Below are 19332 nucleotides of genomic sequence, written 5' to 3'. Positions count from 1 at the left end.
TGGTTTAAAATACAAATCTGTGATCCACAATAGAAAAAGGAGAGAGTGTGGAATCCAATGAGCCAGCTTGTACCTAAGTTACGGTCAGAGCGAAAAAAGATACGTCCATCACTGCCTCTCAAGTCCTTCACTGTAACGTTCCTCATCTACGAATCTTTCATCCTCGCTCAAATTAATGGGGTAATCATCACTTTCTCGGTCCGAATCTCTCTCGCTCCATTGTAAACAACGGGAATTGTGAGGAATACTAGCTCCTGTGACGTCACGCTACTTCCGCTACAGGCAAGGCTTTTTTTTTTAATCAGCGAGCAAAAGTTGCGAACTTTATCGTCGATTTTCTCTACTAAATCCTTCCAGCAAAAATATGGCAATATCGCGAAATGATCAAGTATGACACATAGAATGGATCTGCTATTCCCGTTTAAATAAAAAAAATCATTTCAGTAGGCCTTTAAATGGCTGTCTTCAAGGTTCCGATTGGCTGAAATGGTCTTACAGTTTGACGTCACAATGTAAAATCCATTTTTCATATGCGCTATTTGGGATGTATTTGATATTTCTTGCTGGAAACAAATAGCTGTTTGAAACAGCGACTCGCCGTCAGACACGTTGGTGAGCACCAGAGTCTCCACCTCGGCCCACTCACTGCGGAGCCTCTTCATCAGCTTAAAGGCGTTCACAGGATGTCCTAGGAAGCCTTCGGGGTCTTGCAGGGACAGGCCAGAGAGGTCGTCCAGGTGCTCGGCCCACCTGAGGAAGTAAGTAAGTACATTTTATTTATAAAGTGCTTTTCACCGCACCTGCTTTGTTTGGGCAATCAAGACTATTTAAGTTGTGCGTACGCTATCCTTCTTTGTGGGGACATTGTTGATTGTCATGTACGGATGTGCTTTGTGGACGCCGTCTTTGCTCCACACGCTGTAAGTTTTTGCTGTCGTCCAGCATTCTGTTTTTGTTGACTTTGTAGCCAGTTCAGTTTTACTTTGGTTTTACATAGCCATCCCTATGCTTCAGTGCCTTTTCCTAGCGGAACTTGCCTTTTGTTAATCTTCGGTTTAAGCGTTATAAATAATATAAATGATAAATGGGTTATACTTGTATAGCGCTTTTCTACCTTCAAGGTACTCAAAGCGCTTTGACAGTATTTCCACATTCACCCATTCACACACACATTCACACACTGATGGCGGGAGCTGCCATGCAAGGCGCTAACCAGCAGCCATCAGAGGCAAAGGGTGAAGTGTCTTGCCCAAGGACACAACAGACGTGACTAAGAAGGTAGAAGGTGGGAATTGAACCCCAGTAACCAGCAACACTCCGATTGCTGGCACAGCCACTCTACCAACTTCGCCACGCCGCCTCTGGACGGCGTGGCATACCTTTTTACCTGCATGCTGTCTCCCGCTGCGCTCTGCATATTGGGATCACGACAAACCATCCTCGACGCGTTCCGACTTCTACAAAGCAATGAACTACCTGCTGCCACCTACTGATATGGAGTGTTACAAGATTACCCTGCCAAGCTCTACACAGCACAGGCACCAGACCAGGGGTCACCAACGCGGTGCCCGCGGGCACCAGGTAGCCCTTAAGGACCAGAAGAGTAGCCCGCTGGCCTGTTCTAAAAATAGCTCAAATAGCAGCACTTACCAGTGAGCTGCCTCTATTTTTTAAATTTTATTTATTTACTAGCAAGCTGGTCTCGCTTTGCTCGACATTTTTTATTCTAAGAGAGACAAAACTCAAATAGAATTTCAAAATCCAAGAAAATATTTTAAAGACTTGGTCTTCACTAACTGACAAAGAAACAGATAACAGATTTGGTGTCCAGTTCAAAGTGTGACATGATTTTTTTTTTTTAATTTGAGAGTTGACTTTTGTATTTTACATGAGTTATTATTTGTACAAACATGGTGCAAAGTAATTCATGATTTTTTTTTAAATGTTAGTGGCTAGCTAGTTAAAAAGGGATATTGTGATTTCACAAGACTGTTAGAAGTGATCATTTGAAAATGTTCAATTTGAAAAATGTGCACTTAGAGAAAATATAAAAATAAAGTGTTGCATATTGATATTTATCTGTTTCTATATATATTTATTGTGAGAAATCATTAAGATGATCAGTGTTTCCACAAAGATAAATATCATTAATTATTAATAATAACATAAAGTTAAAGGTAAATTGAGCAAATTGGCTATTTCTGGCAATTTATTTAAAGGCCTACTGAAAGCCACTACTAGCGACCACGCAGTCTGATAGTTTATATATCAATGATGAAATCTTAACATTGCAACACATGCCAATACGGCCGGGTTAACTTATAAAGTGACTTTTAAAACTTCCCGGGAAATATCCGGCTGAAACGTCGCGGTATGATGACGTATGCGCGTGACGAAGTCAGAGTAACGGAAGTTATGGTACCCGTAGAATCCTATACAAAAATCTCTGTTTTCATTTCATAATTCCACAGTATTTTGGACATCTTTTGCAATTTGTTTAATGAACAATGAAGGCTGCAAAGAAGACAGTTGTAGGTGGGATCGGTGTATTAGCAGCGGACTACAGCAACACAACCAGGAGGACTTTGTTGGAGCGCTAGCCGCGCTAGCCGCCGACCTCACCTTGACTTCCTACGTCTCCGGGCCGCCAAACGCATCGGGTGAAGTCCTTCGTCCTTCTGCCGATCGCTGGAACGCAGGTGAGCACGGGTGTTGATGAGTAAATGAGGGCTGGCTGGCGTAGGTGGAGAGCTAATGTTTTTAGCATAGCTCTGTGAGGTCCCGTTGCTAAGTTAGCTTCAATGGCGTCGTTAGCACAGCATTGTTAACCTTCGCCAGCCTGGAAAGCATTAACCGTGTATTTACATGTCCACGGTTTAATAGTATTGTTGATTTTCTATCTATCCTTCCAGTCAGGGGTTTATTTTTTTCTTTCTATATGCAGTTAAAGCACGATGCTATCACGTTAGCTCGTAGCTAAAGCATTTCGCCGATGTATTGTCGTGGAGATAAAAGTCACTTTAAATGTCCATTTCGCGTTCTCGACTCTCATTTTCAAGAGGATATAGTATCCGAGGTGGTTTAAAATCCAAATCCGTGATCCACAATAAAAAAAGGAGAGTGTGGAATCCAATGAGCCAGCTTGTACCTAAGTTACGGTCAGAGCGAAAAAAGATACGTCCATCACTGTCTCTCAAGTCCTTCACTGTAACGTTCCTCATCTACGAATCTTTCATCCTCGCTCAAATTAATGGGGTAATCGTCACTTTCTCGGTCCGAATCTCTCTCGCTCCATTGTAAACAACGGGGAATTGTGAGGAATACTAGCTCCTGTGACGTCACGCTACTTCCGCTACAGGCAAGGCTTTTTTTTATCAGCGAGCAAAAGTTGCGAACTTTATCGTCGATTTTCTCTATTAAATCCTTTCAGCAAAAATATGGCAATATCGCGAAATGATCAAGTATGACACATAGAATGGATCTGCTATTCCCGTTTGAATAAAAAAAATCATTTCAGTAGGCCTTTAAGTGTGTATCAAACTGGTAGCCCTTCGCATTAATCAGTACCCAAGAAGTAGCTCTTGGTTTCAAAAAGGTTGGTGACCCCTGCACCAGACAATGGCACATTATTATGATTATTGATTTGCAAAAAAAATATTTTTTGGACCAATTAGGTGAAGTTGCATCATTTCCCACGGCACAGTGGTTGAAAATCACTGCAATAGAGGATACACACTCCAAGAACTCAGATAAAAAAGACAAACTCTGACTCTGAAGTCCACACAAACACTTGAATGTAAGCAAAGAAAAAGATAAAAAGGCGTCCATACTTTTTAATCTGCTCCAATTTGTTCTCCTCGGCGTGGATGTAATCCTTCAGCGAGGCCAACAAGTGCTGTTCTGTGTACAGAAGGTCTGTCATGTGACCTGCAAGAAAACACACTTATAAAATAAAATTAAGTCATTACACTTCAACTCTGTGTGTTTTTCTTTCACCAACAGACGTGAAGAAGGCGTCGAGGGCCGAGCAGGAGGCGATGAAGACCAACAACAACAGCAGGGCCGCCATCTTGCACATGCTAAGATGCTAATGCTAAGAAGTCAATCAAGTCCACACACCTGCTGCGACTTCACGATAATATCGCTCGGACATTTAACGTCGAGCTGAGACATTTAACGTCGAGCTGAGACATCCACAACGTTGGTAACACTTGACTCCTTGTCGGTGAACAAAATAAAATGAAGTTAAAATGTGTGTTAATTGTCTACTTCTTTCACAGTGACACGCCTAAGCCACGCCCCCTTCCCGCCTTCTTCTTTGCTTTATTGGCCAGCGATGTTGCCAGGTGTAAAATAACAAATTATCATACCAGAGAAAAATATTGTCATATTTGGAGGAAAATTAGACCATTTTGCAACAGTAAAACATTAGCACAGACCGTGTACAACAGACCTGGGCAAATTAAGGCCCGGGGGCTTTTCAATCTGGCCCGCCAGACATTCCCAAATAATTTTTTTTGTGGTGTGTTCGGGTCTGTGGGACCCGTTTTCATTTTTTATTCAAAGAAAAATGATACATTTAATTAATTTTTCAAACTGAGACTCACTGATTTTGGCTCATTTTCTGTGGAGAACATATATCAGAATAAAATATTCATACTTGCCAACCTTGAGACCTCCAATATCGGGAGGTGGTCGGGGGCGGGGGGCGTGGTTGGGGGCGTGGTTATTTACAGCTACAATTCACCAACTCGAGTATTTCATATATATTTCATATATATATATATATATATATATATATATATATATATATATGTATGAAATACTTGACTTTCAGTGAATTCTAGCTATATATATTTTTTATTTTTTTTATTTTATTTGCATAGAAAAAAAAAAAAATACTTGAATTTCAGTGTTCCAGTGGCTATCCATTAGATGGCAGTATTGTCCTGTTTAACTTCTCCGTTCATGATGAGTATATCATTTCGGCCGCCATGTCTGTAATTTCCTCGTTCCTCTGCTTCGTCTCCTTGTTGTGTGCGCAGTTGTGCACTCTATAAAAGCCCTAGATGTTATGACGTCTTTGGGCAGGCAAGCTGTTTATTTTGTGGGAAAGCGGACGTGAGAACAGGCTGTCCCCACTCAGTCTCAGGTCCGCATTGAGCTGGAGGGGGCGTGGCCTCCAGCTCCGGCTGAATACCGGGAGCAGCCGGGAGTTTGTCGGGAGAAAACCTCTGCCGGGAGGTTGTCGGGAGAGGCGCTGAATATCGGGATTCTCCCGCTAAAAACGGGAGGGTTGGCAAGTATGCATATTTAATGACCACACACCATACACCCCCCTACACATTTCTATTACATATAAGATGTCCGGGTCCACTGGACCCGGAGCTAATAGAAGTGTGGAAATTGATGTTCTGTTTACCACACACACACACACACATATACACACATACAGCAGGCCTAGACAGGAGGAGGACAGAGTGTAGGTACACAGAACATCAGAGGGTCAAATGTGCGAGAAAATGAGAGCAGACAGTGTTGACAAACAATGTTGCAACCTTGTGTGGGAACCGCAAAAGAAGAATCCCTGTGGGATGCAGAAACTGGCAGAGAAATTTTCCGTGCAACGTTCATATTGTTGTTACTCAGCCAGCGTTTGTGGGTCTGATGGGCCCGTTGCATTTTGTGGCTTTTAATGCCTCACAATTGCCTGAAAAGCTGGACAAAAAAACTAACAAAAAAATAAATAAATAAAAATTCCTCACAATCAAACACTTTTATGTTAAAATACTGAACAGATGTTTATTGGGATAAGGTAAACATATGCAACGGGTCCATCAGACCCACAAACGCTGGCTGAGTAACAACAATATGAACATTACACAAGGGTTAAGATGGAAAGTGTAGCAGCCATTATGATGTGCAGTGATGTTTTCTAATGACCGTAAGTCTTCAACTTTAAATTTGGCCCCCCGAGTCAAAATAATTGCCCAGGCCTGGTGTACAGTATAGTTTATACTGCAGTTTTCTGGTAACTCTTATTAGCAGCATTTTGATTGGTTTATCGTACTTCTCTCAGCGGGATGCAAGATTCAATAAGGGTTTCCACCCCCAAAAAAATCCTTCTAAATTCAGAATAAAACCTTTTCAGAACCTTGATGATAGAACTCTTGACTCTCCTGAGATTTTTGGTAAAAGGAAAATACATTAACATTACAGATAAACTCCTAAATTATACAAGTAGGACAGAGGTGTCAAACGTACGGCCCAAGGGCCGGATCAGGCCCTCAAACAGGTTTTATCCAGCCCACGGGATGAGTTTGCTAAGTATAAGAATGAGCCAACATTTTTGAATGAAAGAAATTGCAGTTCTAAATGTGTCCACTAGATGTCACAACAACAATTCTTTGTATCTTTGTAGATTATGCTATATATGTAAAAATAAATAAACCACATGACGTTAGTGCACCAGTCGAGGAAAATGAGCAAACTACATTAATAGCATCCTATAATTTGATTTTGATATTTTTTTTTATCTTGACAGATTGATAATTAACACCAATTAGTTGACTGATGAACATTATCACATCATTTATTCAGAAAGTATAAATAACGAAAATAGAATACTATTAACCGTAAAAAAAAACAACAACATTATGATTTGTACATTTTCAGAAAAACAAAGAAAACAATCTGAAGTTGTCTTTATTTTTAAGTTATCGTGCCGTGATTTTACCAGTCGGGCCCGCTTGGGAGTAGATTTTTCTCCATGTGGCCCCCCATCTAAAATGAGTTTGACACCCCTGAAGTAGGACATTCTTTATAAGTGCTTATTTTCCTTACCGATCAAATCAACACTCTAATTAACAATTTGGATCAAAAGAAAAAATCGGAAGGTATCTCAAACAACATTCTTCCACGGCGTTTGACCAGATGTTCCTCCAAGTGGGATGTAAAACGCTGGTCAGTCCCAAGTTCCTTAGATGACACATAAACTGAACTCAAAGGTACCACCAAGCACAGAATAGGTATTTTGTAATTTATTGTCAAATATTTGAGAATAGAGACCAGCCTCGAACAACACATCCAAATGCGTAGCCCAAGTTGATCTGGCATTCCAAAGAAAAAAGCAACTCTTTTCACACAAAGAAAGCCCCCATCTTCCCCCCCCCCCAAAGGGACAGAATAAAATGAATACGTCATTCATCAAATAAAATAGGACTTAAAAAGACAGACATGGATGTGCCATTAATTATTTCATGACAACATTTATACATATAAATGTATTTAACTATCTTAATTACTTAAGTGCTGTGTAACCAATCACGTGTTAGGTAGGACCTGCCAAACTAAATTTGACGCCCGACTTTTACAGATAAAATAAATCCATGGAACGCTGACATAAAATTAAACAATTAATGAATAATTTAGTAAATTATTTAAAAATTAAACGCATATGTGTCCTACCACCCTGTTAGCTCCTACTAGCTCAGGTTTGCCGTAGGCATGCGGCTAAAAGGGGCGTGACTTGTCTACATATATTTATGGATAAAAGCGCTGCTAGAATTGCGCCACATTAAATTTTGCTAGCTGTAACAACCAGCACTTTGATAAAGAAGGTGAGAAACACTACAAAATTGAAAAAGTGCTAATTGATCATAATTTAATGAGGAAAGCATTCCACTCAGCCAATATGATGAGCTGGGATTGTTGACACTGACACACAACAATGGAGTCATAAAGTCTTCTTAGCATCAAAGTGTCCTTCTTCCATAATTGATGACATATTTAGTTGGTAGCTCCTGTACTTCAACTTCTAACTGTGATCCCTTTTATTTCGAGAAATAGTCCTGCAGGAAGTAGTGATGTTGTGTCAGTTGTAGCTGTTGTACCCGGGCAGAGGCAGCGTGTGACCCTGCTTGGCCTCGAAGAACGTGTAGGACAGCGTGATGGTGTCCACCCGCGCCATCTTGGGGTCCACGTCAAACTCCGGGTCGATGTAGAAGAAGACGGGCATGTCCACCTCCTCGTGAGGGTTCAGACGCTGCTCTTCGAAGCAGAAACACTGAGAAGACACAAGAGAAGACATGTGAGACGGCTGCGTGCACAACAGCACTGACAGAAGCTTCTAGAGCGCCTGTGTCAAACTCCAGGCCTGTGGGCCAGATCTGGTACGTCACATCATTAATGTGATCCATCACATCATTAATGTGGTCCATCACATCATTAATATGATCCATCACATCATTAATATGATCCATCACATCATTAATGTGGTCCATCACATCATTAATGTGGTCCATCACATCATTAATGTGGTCCATCACATCATTAATGTGGTCCATCACATCATTAATGTGGTCCATCACATCATTAATGTGGTCCATCACATCATTAATGTGGTCCATCACATCATTAATGTGATCCATCACATCATTAATGTGGTCCATCACATCATTAATGTGGTCCATCACATCATTAATGTGGTCCATCACATCATTAATGTGGTCCATCACATCATTAATGTGGTCCATCACATCATTAATGTGGTCCATCACATCATTAATGTGGTCCATCACATCATTAATGTGATCCATCACATCATTAATGTGATCCATCACATCATTAATGTGGTCCATCACATCATTAATGTGGTCCATCACATCATTAATGTGGTCCATCACATCATTAATGTGGTCCATCACATCATTAATGTGATCCATCACATCATTAATATGATCCATCACATCATTAATGTGGTCCATCACATCATTAATGTGGTCCATCACATCATTAATGTGGTCCATCACATCATTAATGTGGTCCATCACATCATTAATGTGGTCCATCACATCATTAATGTGGTCCATCACATCATTAATGTGGTCCATCACATCATTAATATGATCCATCACATCATTAATGTGGTCCATCACATCATTAATGTGGTCCATCACATCATTAATGTGGTCCATCACATCATTAATGTGGTCCATCACATCATTAATGTGGTCCATCACATCATTAATGTGGTCCATCACATCATTAATGTGGTCCATCACATCATTAATGTGATCCATCACATCATTAATGTGATCCATCACATCATTAATGTGGTCCATCACATCATTAATGTGGTCCATCACATCATTGTGGTCCATCACATCATTAATGTGGTCCATCACATCATTAAATGTGGTCTGTCACCTCATTGTGGCCTGCCAAATCATTTAACGTGGGGCGCCACGTCATTAATGTGGTGTACTACATCATTTAATGTGGTCCATCACCTCAATAAATGTGGTGCAATACCTCATTTGATGTGGTCTGTCACCTCATTAATGTGGTCTGCCACATCAGTTAAGGTGGTCTGCCACATTATTGTGGCCTGCCATATCATTCAATGCGATCTGTCACATCATTTAATGTGGTCTGACATGTCATTTAATGTCATTTAATGTGGTCCTTCACATCATTTAATGTGGCCCGTCACATCATTTACTGTGGCCTGCCATGTCATTTAATGTGGTCCTTCACATCATTTAATGTGGCCCGTCACATCATTTAATGTGGTCTGACATGTCATTTAATGTGGTCCTTCACATCATTTAATGTGGCCCGTCACATCATTTAATGTGGCCTGCCATGTCATTTAATGTGGTCCTTCACATCATTTAATGTGGCCCGTCACATCATTTAATGTGGCCTGGAATGTCATTTAATGTGGTCCTTCACATCATTTAATGTGGCCCGTCACATCATTAACGTGGCCTGCCATGTCATTTAATGTGGTCCTTCACATCATTTAACGTGGTCCTTCACATCATTTAATGTGGTCCTTCACATCATTTAAATTGGCCTGCCATATCATTTAACGTGGTCCGTCACATCATTTAATGTGGTCTGACATGTAATTTAATGTGGTCCTTCACATCCTTTAATGTGGCCCGTCACATCATTTAATGTGGCCTGCCATGTCATTCAATGCGATCTGTCACATCATTTAATGTGGTCTGACATGTAATTTAATGTGGTCCTTCACATCATTTAATATGGCCCGTCACATCATTTAAATTGGCCTGCCATGTCGTTTAATATGGCCCGTCACATCATTTAATGTGGTCCTTCACATCATTTAACGTGGTCCGTCACATAATTTAACGTGGTCTGTTACATCATTTGATGTGGCCCGCCATTTCATTTAATGCGGTCGGTCACGTCATTAATGTGGTCCGTCACATCATTTAATGTGGTCCGTCACATCATTTAATGTGGCCCGCCATATCATTTAACGTGGTCCGTCACATCATTTAAAGTGGTCCGTCACATCATTTAATGTGGCCTGCCATGTCATTTAATGTGGTCGGTCACATAATTAATGTGGTCTGTTACATCATTTAAGGTGGCCCGCCATGTCATTTAATGTGGTCGGTCACGTCATTAATGTGGCCCATCTCATCATTTAATGTGGTCCGTCACATCATTTAAAGTGGTCCGTCACATCATTTAATGTGGCCTGCCATGTCATTTAATATGGTCCGTCACATAATTTAATGTGGTCTGTTACATCATTTAACGTGGCCCGCCATGTCATTTAATGTGGTCGGTCACGTCATTAATGTGGCCCGTCACATCATTTAAAGTGGTCCGTCACATCATTTAAAGTGGTACGTCACATCATTTAAAGTGGTCCGTCACATCATTTAAAGTGGTCCGTCACATCATTTAATGTGGCCCGTCACATCATTTAATGTGGCCTGCCATGTCATTTAATGTGGTCCGTCACATAATTTAACGTGGTCTGTTACATCATTTAACGTGTCATTTAATGTGGTCGGTCACGTCGTTAATGTGGCCCATCACATCATTTAATGTGGTCCGTCACATCATTTAAAGTGGTCCGTCACATCATTTAATGCGGCCCGCCATATCATTTAATGTGGTCCGTCACATCATTTAAATTGGTCCGTCACATCATTTAATGTGGCCCGTCACATCATTTAAAGCGGCCCGTCACATCATTTAAAGTGGTCCGTCACATCATTTAATTCTGCCTGCCATATCATTTAACGTGGTCCGTCACATCATTTAAAGTGGTCCGTCACATCATTTAAAGTGGTCCGTCACATCATTAAAGTGGCCCGTCATATCATTTAATGTGGTCCGTCACATCATTTAATGTGGTCCGTCACATCATTTAAAGTGGTCCGTCACGTCATTTAATGTGGTCTGTCACATCATTTAACGTGGCCCGTCATATCATTTAATGTGGCCCGCCATGTAATTTAACGTGGTCGGTCACGTCATTTAACATGGTCTACCAAATCATTTAACGTGGTCTGTCACCTCATTAATGTGGTCCAGGGCATAATTTAATGTGGTCCACCACATCATTTAATGTAGTCCACGGCATCATTTAATGTGGTCCGTCACCTCATTTAAAGTGGCCCGTCACATCATTTAACGTGGTCCGTCACATCATTAATGTGGTCCACGGCATAATTTAATGTGGTCCACCACATCATTTAATGTAGTCCACGGCATCATTTAATGTGGTCCGTCACATCATTTAACGTGGTCCGTCACATCATTAAAGTGGCCCGTCATATCATTTAATGTGGTCCGTCACATCATTTAAAGTGGTCCGTCACGTCATTTAATGTGGTCTGTCACATCATTTAATGTGGCCCGTCATATCATTTAATGTGGCCCGCCATGTAATTTAACGTGGTCGGTCACGTCATTTAACATGGTCTACCAAATCATTTAACGTGGTCTGTCACCTCATTAATGTGGTCCACGGCATAATTTAATGTGGTCCACCACATCATTTAATGTAGTCCACGGCATCATTTAATGTAGTCCACGGCATCATTTAATGTGGTCCGTCACATCATTAATGTGGTCCACAGCATAATTTAATGTGGTCCACGGCATCATTTAATGTAGTCCACGGCATCATTTAATGTAGTCCACGGCATCATTTAATGTGTTCCGCCACATCATTTAAAGTGGTCCGTCACATCATTTAATGTGGCCCGTCACGTCATTTAAAGTGGTCCGTCACGTCATTTAAAGTGGTCCGTCACGTCATTTAAAGTGGTCCGTCACGTCATTTAAAGTGGTCCGTCACGTCATTTAAAGTGGTCCGTCACGTCATTTAAAGTGGTCCGTCACGTCATTTAAAGTTGTCCGTCACGTCATTTAAAGTGGTCCGTCACGTCATTTAAAGTGGTCCGTCACGTCATTTAACGTGGTCTGTCACATCAATTAAAGTGGTCCGTCACATCATTTAAAGTGGTCCGTCACATCATTTAAAGTGGTCCGTCACGTCATTTAACGTGGTCTGTCACATCATTTAATGTGACCCGTCATATCATTTAATGTGGCCCGCCATGTAATTTAATGTGGTCGGTCACGTCATTTAACATGGTCTGCCAAATTATTTAATGTGGTCTGTTACCTCATTAATGTGGTCCACCACATCATTTAACGTAGTCCAAGGCATCATTTAATGTGGTCCTTCACCTCATTTAATGTGGCCCGTCGCCTCATTAACGTGGTAGCCCACATCATTTAACGTAGTCCGTCACATCATTGTGGCCTGCCATGTCATTATGTGGTCCACCAAATCATTTAATGTGGTCCGTCACCTCAATGAATGTGGTCCAAAACCTCATTTGACGTGGTCTGTCACGTCATTTAATGTGGTCCGTCACTTCATTAATGTGGTCTGTCACTTCATTAATGTGGTCCATTACATCATTTATTGTGGCCTGCCATGTCATTCAATGCAATCCGTCACATCATTTAATGTGGTCTGCCACATCATTTCATGTGGTCCGTCACCTCAATTAACGTGGTCCAAAACCTCATTTGACGTGGTCTGTCACGTCATTTAATGTGGTCTGTCACGTCATTTAATGTGGTCCATTACATCATTTAAAGTGGCCTGCCATGTCATGAAAGTGGCCATCTACATCATTCAAGGTGGTCTGCCAAGTCATTCAAGGTGGTCTGCCACAGCAATTAATGTGGCCCTCTGAGGTCAGCCATAATTGTGATGTGTTTGCCAGCCGTGTCCTACCTGGATCTTGTTGAAGTACTGTCCTGCATCGAAGGGCACCACGTTGTAGGTGGAGATGCCAATGATGGGTTTGTCCGTGGGGTTCTTAGCTCGGTAGAAGGCCAGGGCCGTCTCACCCGGGACCACCTGTGTGACAGACGCTCAGGTCAAAGGTGAAATGCCGCCATCACCAAGAGGGGGCGTGGCTCCTACAAGGATCTCCGCCTGCTGCGGCCGGAAGTTCCACTGGATGCTGGCGTGCGTGTCGGCATTGAAGGCCACTTTGATGACGCGCTCCTTCACCGGCTCCATCGTCTCCACCAGGTCCGTGTTGTGGCCTGCCACCGCCACGCCGCCCAGTCCTGTCGCCTGGCGACAACACGTCCAGAATGGCAAACATTAAGTGATGGAAGTGATCAGTCCCTCCAGGAATTAGTCATGCTGCGATCGCACAAACTCACGCAAATTCAACCAATGACCAAAAGTAGCGAGCAGTCTCACAACTTTGTCCAAAGCCCGCACATTTTCACTAGATACTCTTTGCGCCGCGCTCAATCAAAACTTTTGTTAGTTTCTTGTGTCAATTAAGCAGGAACAACTACAAAGGCAGCATTTACATGGTAGAGATGTTGAAGTGTGATGATAATCTCTCATCGTCTCTCATTTACCAACAAAATGAGCGCTATAGATCGCTGTCAACAGTTCAAAAATGCTCTTAGTAAATGTGTTGGACCATAAATTCATGTTTAAGATTGTGGAGTAAAATTACTGCCAAAACTCCACAAGCACACAAAAATGTTTTTACCCAGGCCCAAAGATTCGCAAGTAAGAAAAACTATTTTCTGCGATTAAAAAACGAATTGCTAGTAAAAAAAATATTTTCTTCAATTAAAAAACGATTTGCTAGTAAAAAAAAATATTTTCTTCAATTAAAAAAGAATTTGCAGTAAAACAATTTTCTGCAAGTGAAAAAACTATTTGTAAGTAAAACAATATTTTCTTCAATGAAAAAAAAAAGGATTTGCAAGTAAAACTAAAAAATTGGTAAGAAAAAAAATTCTCAATTTTTTTTTAAATAAATAAAAAATTCGTCAAATAAACAATTTGCAAGTAAAATAAACAATTTTCTTTAATTAAAAATGATTTGCAGTAGAAAAATAAATTCTGCAAGTTAAAAAAAAAATTCACAAGTAAAAATTTTTTTTCTTCAATTAAAAAACGATTTACAAAAAAGAAAAGTTGCAAGTAAAAAAAATTCTAAAACTAAAAAAACAATTTGTAAGTAAAAAAAAAACAATTTTGCTATTAAAAAAATTATTTGCAAGTTTAAAAAAAACTATCTTTTCAATTAAAAAACGAGTTTCAAGTGAAAAAAACCAACTAATTTTGCAGGTAAAAAAAAAGTGGAAAAAAATTTTTTCAATTAAAAAATATTGTAAAAAAAAATGTTTGCAATTAAAAAAACAGTGAAAGTAAAAAACTATTTTCTTCAGTTAAAAAATGATTAGCAAAAAAGTAAAATTGCAAGTAAAAAAATGCAATTAAATAAAAATATTCAATTAAACAAAAACTTTTTTTTCAATTAAAAAAACAATATGTAAGTTAAAAAAAACTAAATTTGCAATAAAAAAAGATATGCAAGTAAAAAAAACTAATTTTGCAAGTAAAAAAAAAATGTCTTCAATTAAATCGATTCACAAGTCTGCTATTAATAATGGATTAGATTTATATAGCGCTTTTCTAGACACTCAAAGCGCTTCACAGAGAAGTGAGAAGCCATCATTAAGTCACTCCACATTCCCACCTTGATGGTGGAGAGCTACATTTGTGGCCACAACTGCTCTGGGGTAGACTGACAGAAGCGTGGTCGCCAGTTTGCGCCTGCGGCCCCTCCGAGCATACATTTTGAAGAGTTCTTTCTTTTTTCATAGTCATGTTTAAAGCAGCTAATATTTTCCCATGTGTACTCTTTATGCTTGTATCTTATGTCCGCAAGTAAACTCTGTGCTTTACCTTGAAGGCGTTGGAATGTGGGAGTATGACGTACTCCCTTTTTACCTTATCAGTATTAGAACAAAGAGGCTGTATTCCTTTCTGGGCAGGGTGGGGGCTGTTTTCGTATTCAATAAGTTGTCTCTTTCCGTTTGGCTTTCAGACCGCTTCTAGATGCTGGTATTACCGCATTGTAAGGGTGGTCTCCTAAAGCTTTAGTAAAACTTGATGATATTCCTATTCTGTCTTGGTGGTCCTTCTTACTCAACATATATGTCATCTGAAAGAATTTGGGCTTGACCAGTGACTTTTATTCCCTGAGAGGAAGACTAGTCAGACGCAACAAGTGTCTTTCCCATGGTCACATGGTCGCATGGAGGAGGCTGGAATCAAACCTGGAACCCTCAAGTTGCTGGCACGGCCGTTCTACTATCTGAACCACGCCGTCCCAAACCAATTTTCTTCAATTCATACTGTACTTGTTTTTTTTACCTGCAAATATTTTTGGGACGAAAATTGCTTTACTTTTACAATTTTTGTTTAAATCCTGTACGTTTTCAGGGTAAGTTTACACAAACACTGAATAAACAGATAACAAATTTGTAAAATGACAAGTTGCTTCAATGTTATTGAATTGTTGTTTTTTTAATAACGTTTTTCTTTAGCCGCAACTTGAGGCCTTTTGGGCAGAAACTATTCCAATCCCGGAAGGACTGACTTGTTATTTTTCATCACCAATCCCAGCGCTCACCTGGCAGTAGAGCCTGTAGAGCGGCACGGCGGCGTACGCCAGGCCAACCATGCCCACGCCGGCGGCGGCCACGTACGTCAGCACCGTCTTGTTCCTGGTCTTCCACTGCTCCTCCTGGCTCGGCCTCTTACGGCTCTTGACTCCACGGCTGTGAGCGTCTAGGCGCGCCGGGAGCCTCCGCCACAGGAAGTGGAGCGGCCTTCTGGCGTCGCAGTGAAGGGTCCTCAGGCATGTCGGTGGTGGGAGTGCGGAAGAAGCCACGCGCCGACAAAGGGACTGTCGAAGAGCCAGAGGGAGCCACATGGCGGCCAAGGACTCACCTGGAGGACAACCTGTTAGTCAGACAACTCTGAGGATTGTATGATCCTTTAAAAGAACACATTTATTTATTTTGTCTTAATTATTTATTTATATATTTTTGTTGTATTTTTTAAAGTAATACAAATTCATTTAAAAAGTAATAAAGAAAATGCACACAATTAGGGCTGCAGCTAACAAATATTTTCAGGAATTATGGATTAGTTTGTTGAATTAATCGAGAATACTTCAATGCGTATTTGATAAAAATAGTTCTTCTTGCCATAACCTTCATTCTTTTTTTCTAATAAACACACATCATAAACATTGCACTTCAACGTTGTGTGCATCAATAAAACTATGCACTGTTCGCTTCCACACAGACCACAGCACACACCACCGCTCTCATGTACCGTCGTGTGGAAACCTCATTGCATATTTGAAGTTCCGGGCACTCCATGGTGTCTGGATTTGATCAATAGTTATTAGTTAGTCTCATTAAACGATCAATCAGAATATAAATCAAAGCTTTTTTTGATTTAAATTAATCGACTAATCTGTGCAGCAAAACATTTTTTTCTTCAATTCAAAACGATTTGCAAAAAAAGAAAAATTGCAAGTAAAAACAATTCTAAAATTCAAAAAAACTATTTGTAAGTAAAAAAACAAATTTAAAAAATATCTTTAACTAAAAAACGATTTTCAAGTAAAAAAAATATATGCAAGTAAAACAACTTTTTATATAATATTTATATATTAATATAAAATGTCCACACTTTGCCTTATATATATAATATATTAATATTTGTAAGTTAGAAAAACTTTTTTGTAATAAAAAAACGACTAATCAAAGGAGCATGATTAGTCTACGTATATTCATGATTAATACGATATTTTTTATGATTAATCCCATGATTTATTGTTGACAAGCCTAATTAACGCACTCATGTTAGCCTTTAAAATAGATTAGCGGCGCTATAACAAGATACCTTTAGGTCCAGTTTAGTTTAAAACACAATCAACTTCATATTTAAGTAGCGAGCCCCCGTTTCAAACATTGATGACCTACAGAGCTTAGCACTCTGTTTTACCTGCAAGTGTCCACAGTCCAGCGCGTCTAGAAATTACTGCCAAAACTTCACAAGCACACAAAAATGTTTTTACTCAGGCCCAAAGATTCGCAAGTAAGAAAAACTATTTTCTGCGATTAAAAAACGATTTGCTAGTAAAAAAATATTTTCTTCAATTAAAAAAAACCGATTTGCCATAAAGCAATTTTCTGCAAGTGGAAAAAACATTTGTAAGTAAAAAAATATTTTCTTCAATGAAAAGGAATTTGCAAGTAAAACCAAAAAATTGGTAAGTAAAAAAAAGGTTCGGAAGTAAAAAAAACGTTTTTTTTCCCGTCGAATAAAAAACTATTTGCAATTAAAAGAAACCATTTTCTTCAATTAAAAAATATTTGCAGTTAAAAAAAAACTTTTCTGCAAGTGAAAAAACAGTTTGTAAGTAAAAAAATATTTTCTTCGATGTAAAAACAATTTGCAAGTAAAACAAAAAAAATTGATAAGTAAAAAAACGATTCGCAAGTAAAAAAAAAACATTTTTTCCGTCTAATAAAAAGCTATTTGCAATTAAAAGAAACAATTTTCTTGTATTAAAAAATATTTGCAGTTAAATAAAAACTTTTCTGCGAGTGAAAAAAACGATTTGCAAGCCAAATTTTTTTTTCTTCAATTAAAAACAATTTGCAAAAAAAGAAAAAATGCAAGTAAAAACAATTCTAAAATTTAAAAAACTATTTGTAAGTACAAAAACAAATTTTGCAATTAAAAAATGATTTGCAAGTTGAAAAAAAATATCTTCTTCAACTAAAAAACGATTGTCAGGTAAAAAAACTAAACACATTTTGCAAGTAAAAAAAAACATTTGCAAGGGAAAAAAACTTTTTTTCAATAAAAAAAATATTTGTAAGTAAGAAAAAAAAAATGCAATTAAAAAAACAACTAATCAAAGGAGCATGATTAGTCGATGCATATTCCTGATTAATGCAATATTTTTTGTGATTAATCGCTTGACAAGCCTAATTAACGTATTTATGTTCACAATTTTCAAGACAAAAAATGATTTTCAAGGCAAAAGTTGTAGCTGAGATAGGCTCCAGCACCCCCCGCGACCCCGAAGGGAATAAGCGGTAGAAAATGGATGGAAGTTGATTTTCAAGACAAAAAATGATTTTCAAGATAAAAATATTTTCAAGGAAAAAAAGTATTTTCAACGTAAAAGTTGATTTTCAAGACAAAAAATGATTATGAAGGTAAAAGTTGGTTATTAAGACAAAAAAATTATTTAAGGAAAAAAAAGATTTTCAAGACAAAAAATTATTTTCAACTAAAAAAATTTTTTTCAATAAAAAAAAATATTTATAAGTAAGAAAAACATTTTTGCAATTAAAAAAACAACTAATCAAAGGAGCATGATTAGTCGACGTATAATCATGATTAATGCGATATTTTTTGTGATTAATCACATGAATTATTGTTGACAAGCCTAATTAACGTACTCATGTTAGCCTTTAAAATAAATATAACGAGATACTTTTAGGTCCAGTTTAGTTTAAAACACAATCAACAACATTAGAGGTTATCACTCGTTTTACCTGCAAGTGTCCACAGTCCAGCTCGTCTAGTAAGAACAAACTAAAGTCAAAGGAACAACTTGATGAATAAGCTTAATTTACTTGATAAAAACATACTTTGCTGATAGTGTCGTTTATCTCGAAGATAAAAGCTGCTGGCATTTATCAGAAGAGGAAGGCACACAAGCGGACATGTTTAGGGTGAACATGTAATTCGGTGTGTTACACCCAATGTCTTCCCCTGCTACTTAGCACACTTCGAACGTTCCACTGAGGCGCCAATGTAGTTTTAAGACTACCTAGACTATAGTCAAAATACATTAATTATATTGTTTAGATTACATATGTACAATTATATGTATATGTTTTACAAATGTAAATGACTTGCATCATTGTGTAACCGACCTGTGTGAATGAAAGTGACAACTCTTTTTTTTTTTTAATACAGCTGGACAAGCATTCATTGTTAATATTCAGCGTGTGTTTTGGTCATTTCATTTTCGTTTAAAAAAACCCCCGACAGGTTTATTTTAAATTTTTTTAAAAACAACATTGAAATTAAAAGAAGAAAGTGTTTTCATTTTCTAT

The 19332-nt window shown here is 38.7% G+C and overlaps 2 protein-coding genes across 8 annotated transcripts in view; both read right to left on the bottom strand.

Moving 5' to 3' along the window:
* The window catches only part of LOC133638274 (prolyl 4-hydroxylase subunit alpha-1-like), a 28852-nt gene extending 24544 nt beyond the window's left edge, over positions 1 to 4308 (bottom strand). Inside the window, exons 1-3 of one of the 4 annotated variants that reach the window (XM_062030711.1) lie at positions 3997 to 4308; positions 3831 to 3927; positions 599 to 750 (exon numbers count right to left, since the gene is read on the bottom strand). In XM_062030711.1, coding sequence (XP_061886695.1) covers positions 599 to 750; positions 3831 to 3927; positions 3997 to 4078 — 331 coding nt within the window. In that variant the 5' untranslated portion in view covers positions 4079 to 4308. The remainder of the gene's footprint in view (positions 1 to 598; positions 751 to 3830; positions 3928 to 3996) is intronic. The other 3 variants (XM_062030712.1, XM_062030714.1, XM_062030713.1) reach the window with 3 other exon arrangements.
* A 2313-nt stretch (positions 4309 to 6621) lies between these two features.
* Positions 6622 to 18994, bottom strand: LOC133638869 (cytochrome c oxidase assembly protein COX11, mitochondrial). Of its 4 annotated transcripts, none has more exons than XM_062031870.1 (5): positions 18766 to 18994; positions 15810 to 16141; positions 13280 to 13435; positions 13088 to 13213; positions 6622 to 8065 (listed from the first exon to the last, which is right to left on the bottom strand). In XM_062031870.1, the coding sequence occupies exons 2-5, from the start codon at positions 16110 to 16112 to the stop codon at positions 7874 to 7876; spliced, it is 777 nt and encodes a 258-aa protein (XP_061887854.1). In that variant the 5' UTR covers positions 16113 to 16141; positions 18766 to 18994; the 3' UTR covers positions 6622 to 7873. The 4 variants fall into 4 exon arrangements, with proteins under 4 accessions (XP_061887854.1, XP_061887853.1, XP_061887856.1 ...); XM_062031869.1 differs by having other exon boundaries at positions 15810 to 16129; positions 18766 to 18993; XM_062031872.1 differs by having other exon boundaries at positions 15810 to 16129; positions 18862 to 18985.
* Between the last annotated feature and the right edge of the window lie 338 nt (positions 18995 to 19332).

Source organism: Entelurus aequoreus, linkage group LG21 (assembly GCF_033978785.1).
Source record: "Entelurus aequoreus isolate RoL-2023_Sb linkage group LG21, RoL_Eaeq_v1.1, whole genome shotgun sequence".
NCBI lineage: Eukaryota > Metazoa > Chordata > Actinopteri > Syngnathiformes > Syngnathidae > Entelurus > Entelurus aequoreus.
This window is presented reverse-complemented; position numbering and strand designations above follow the sequence as displayed.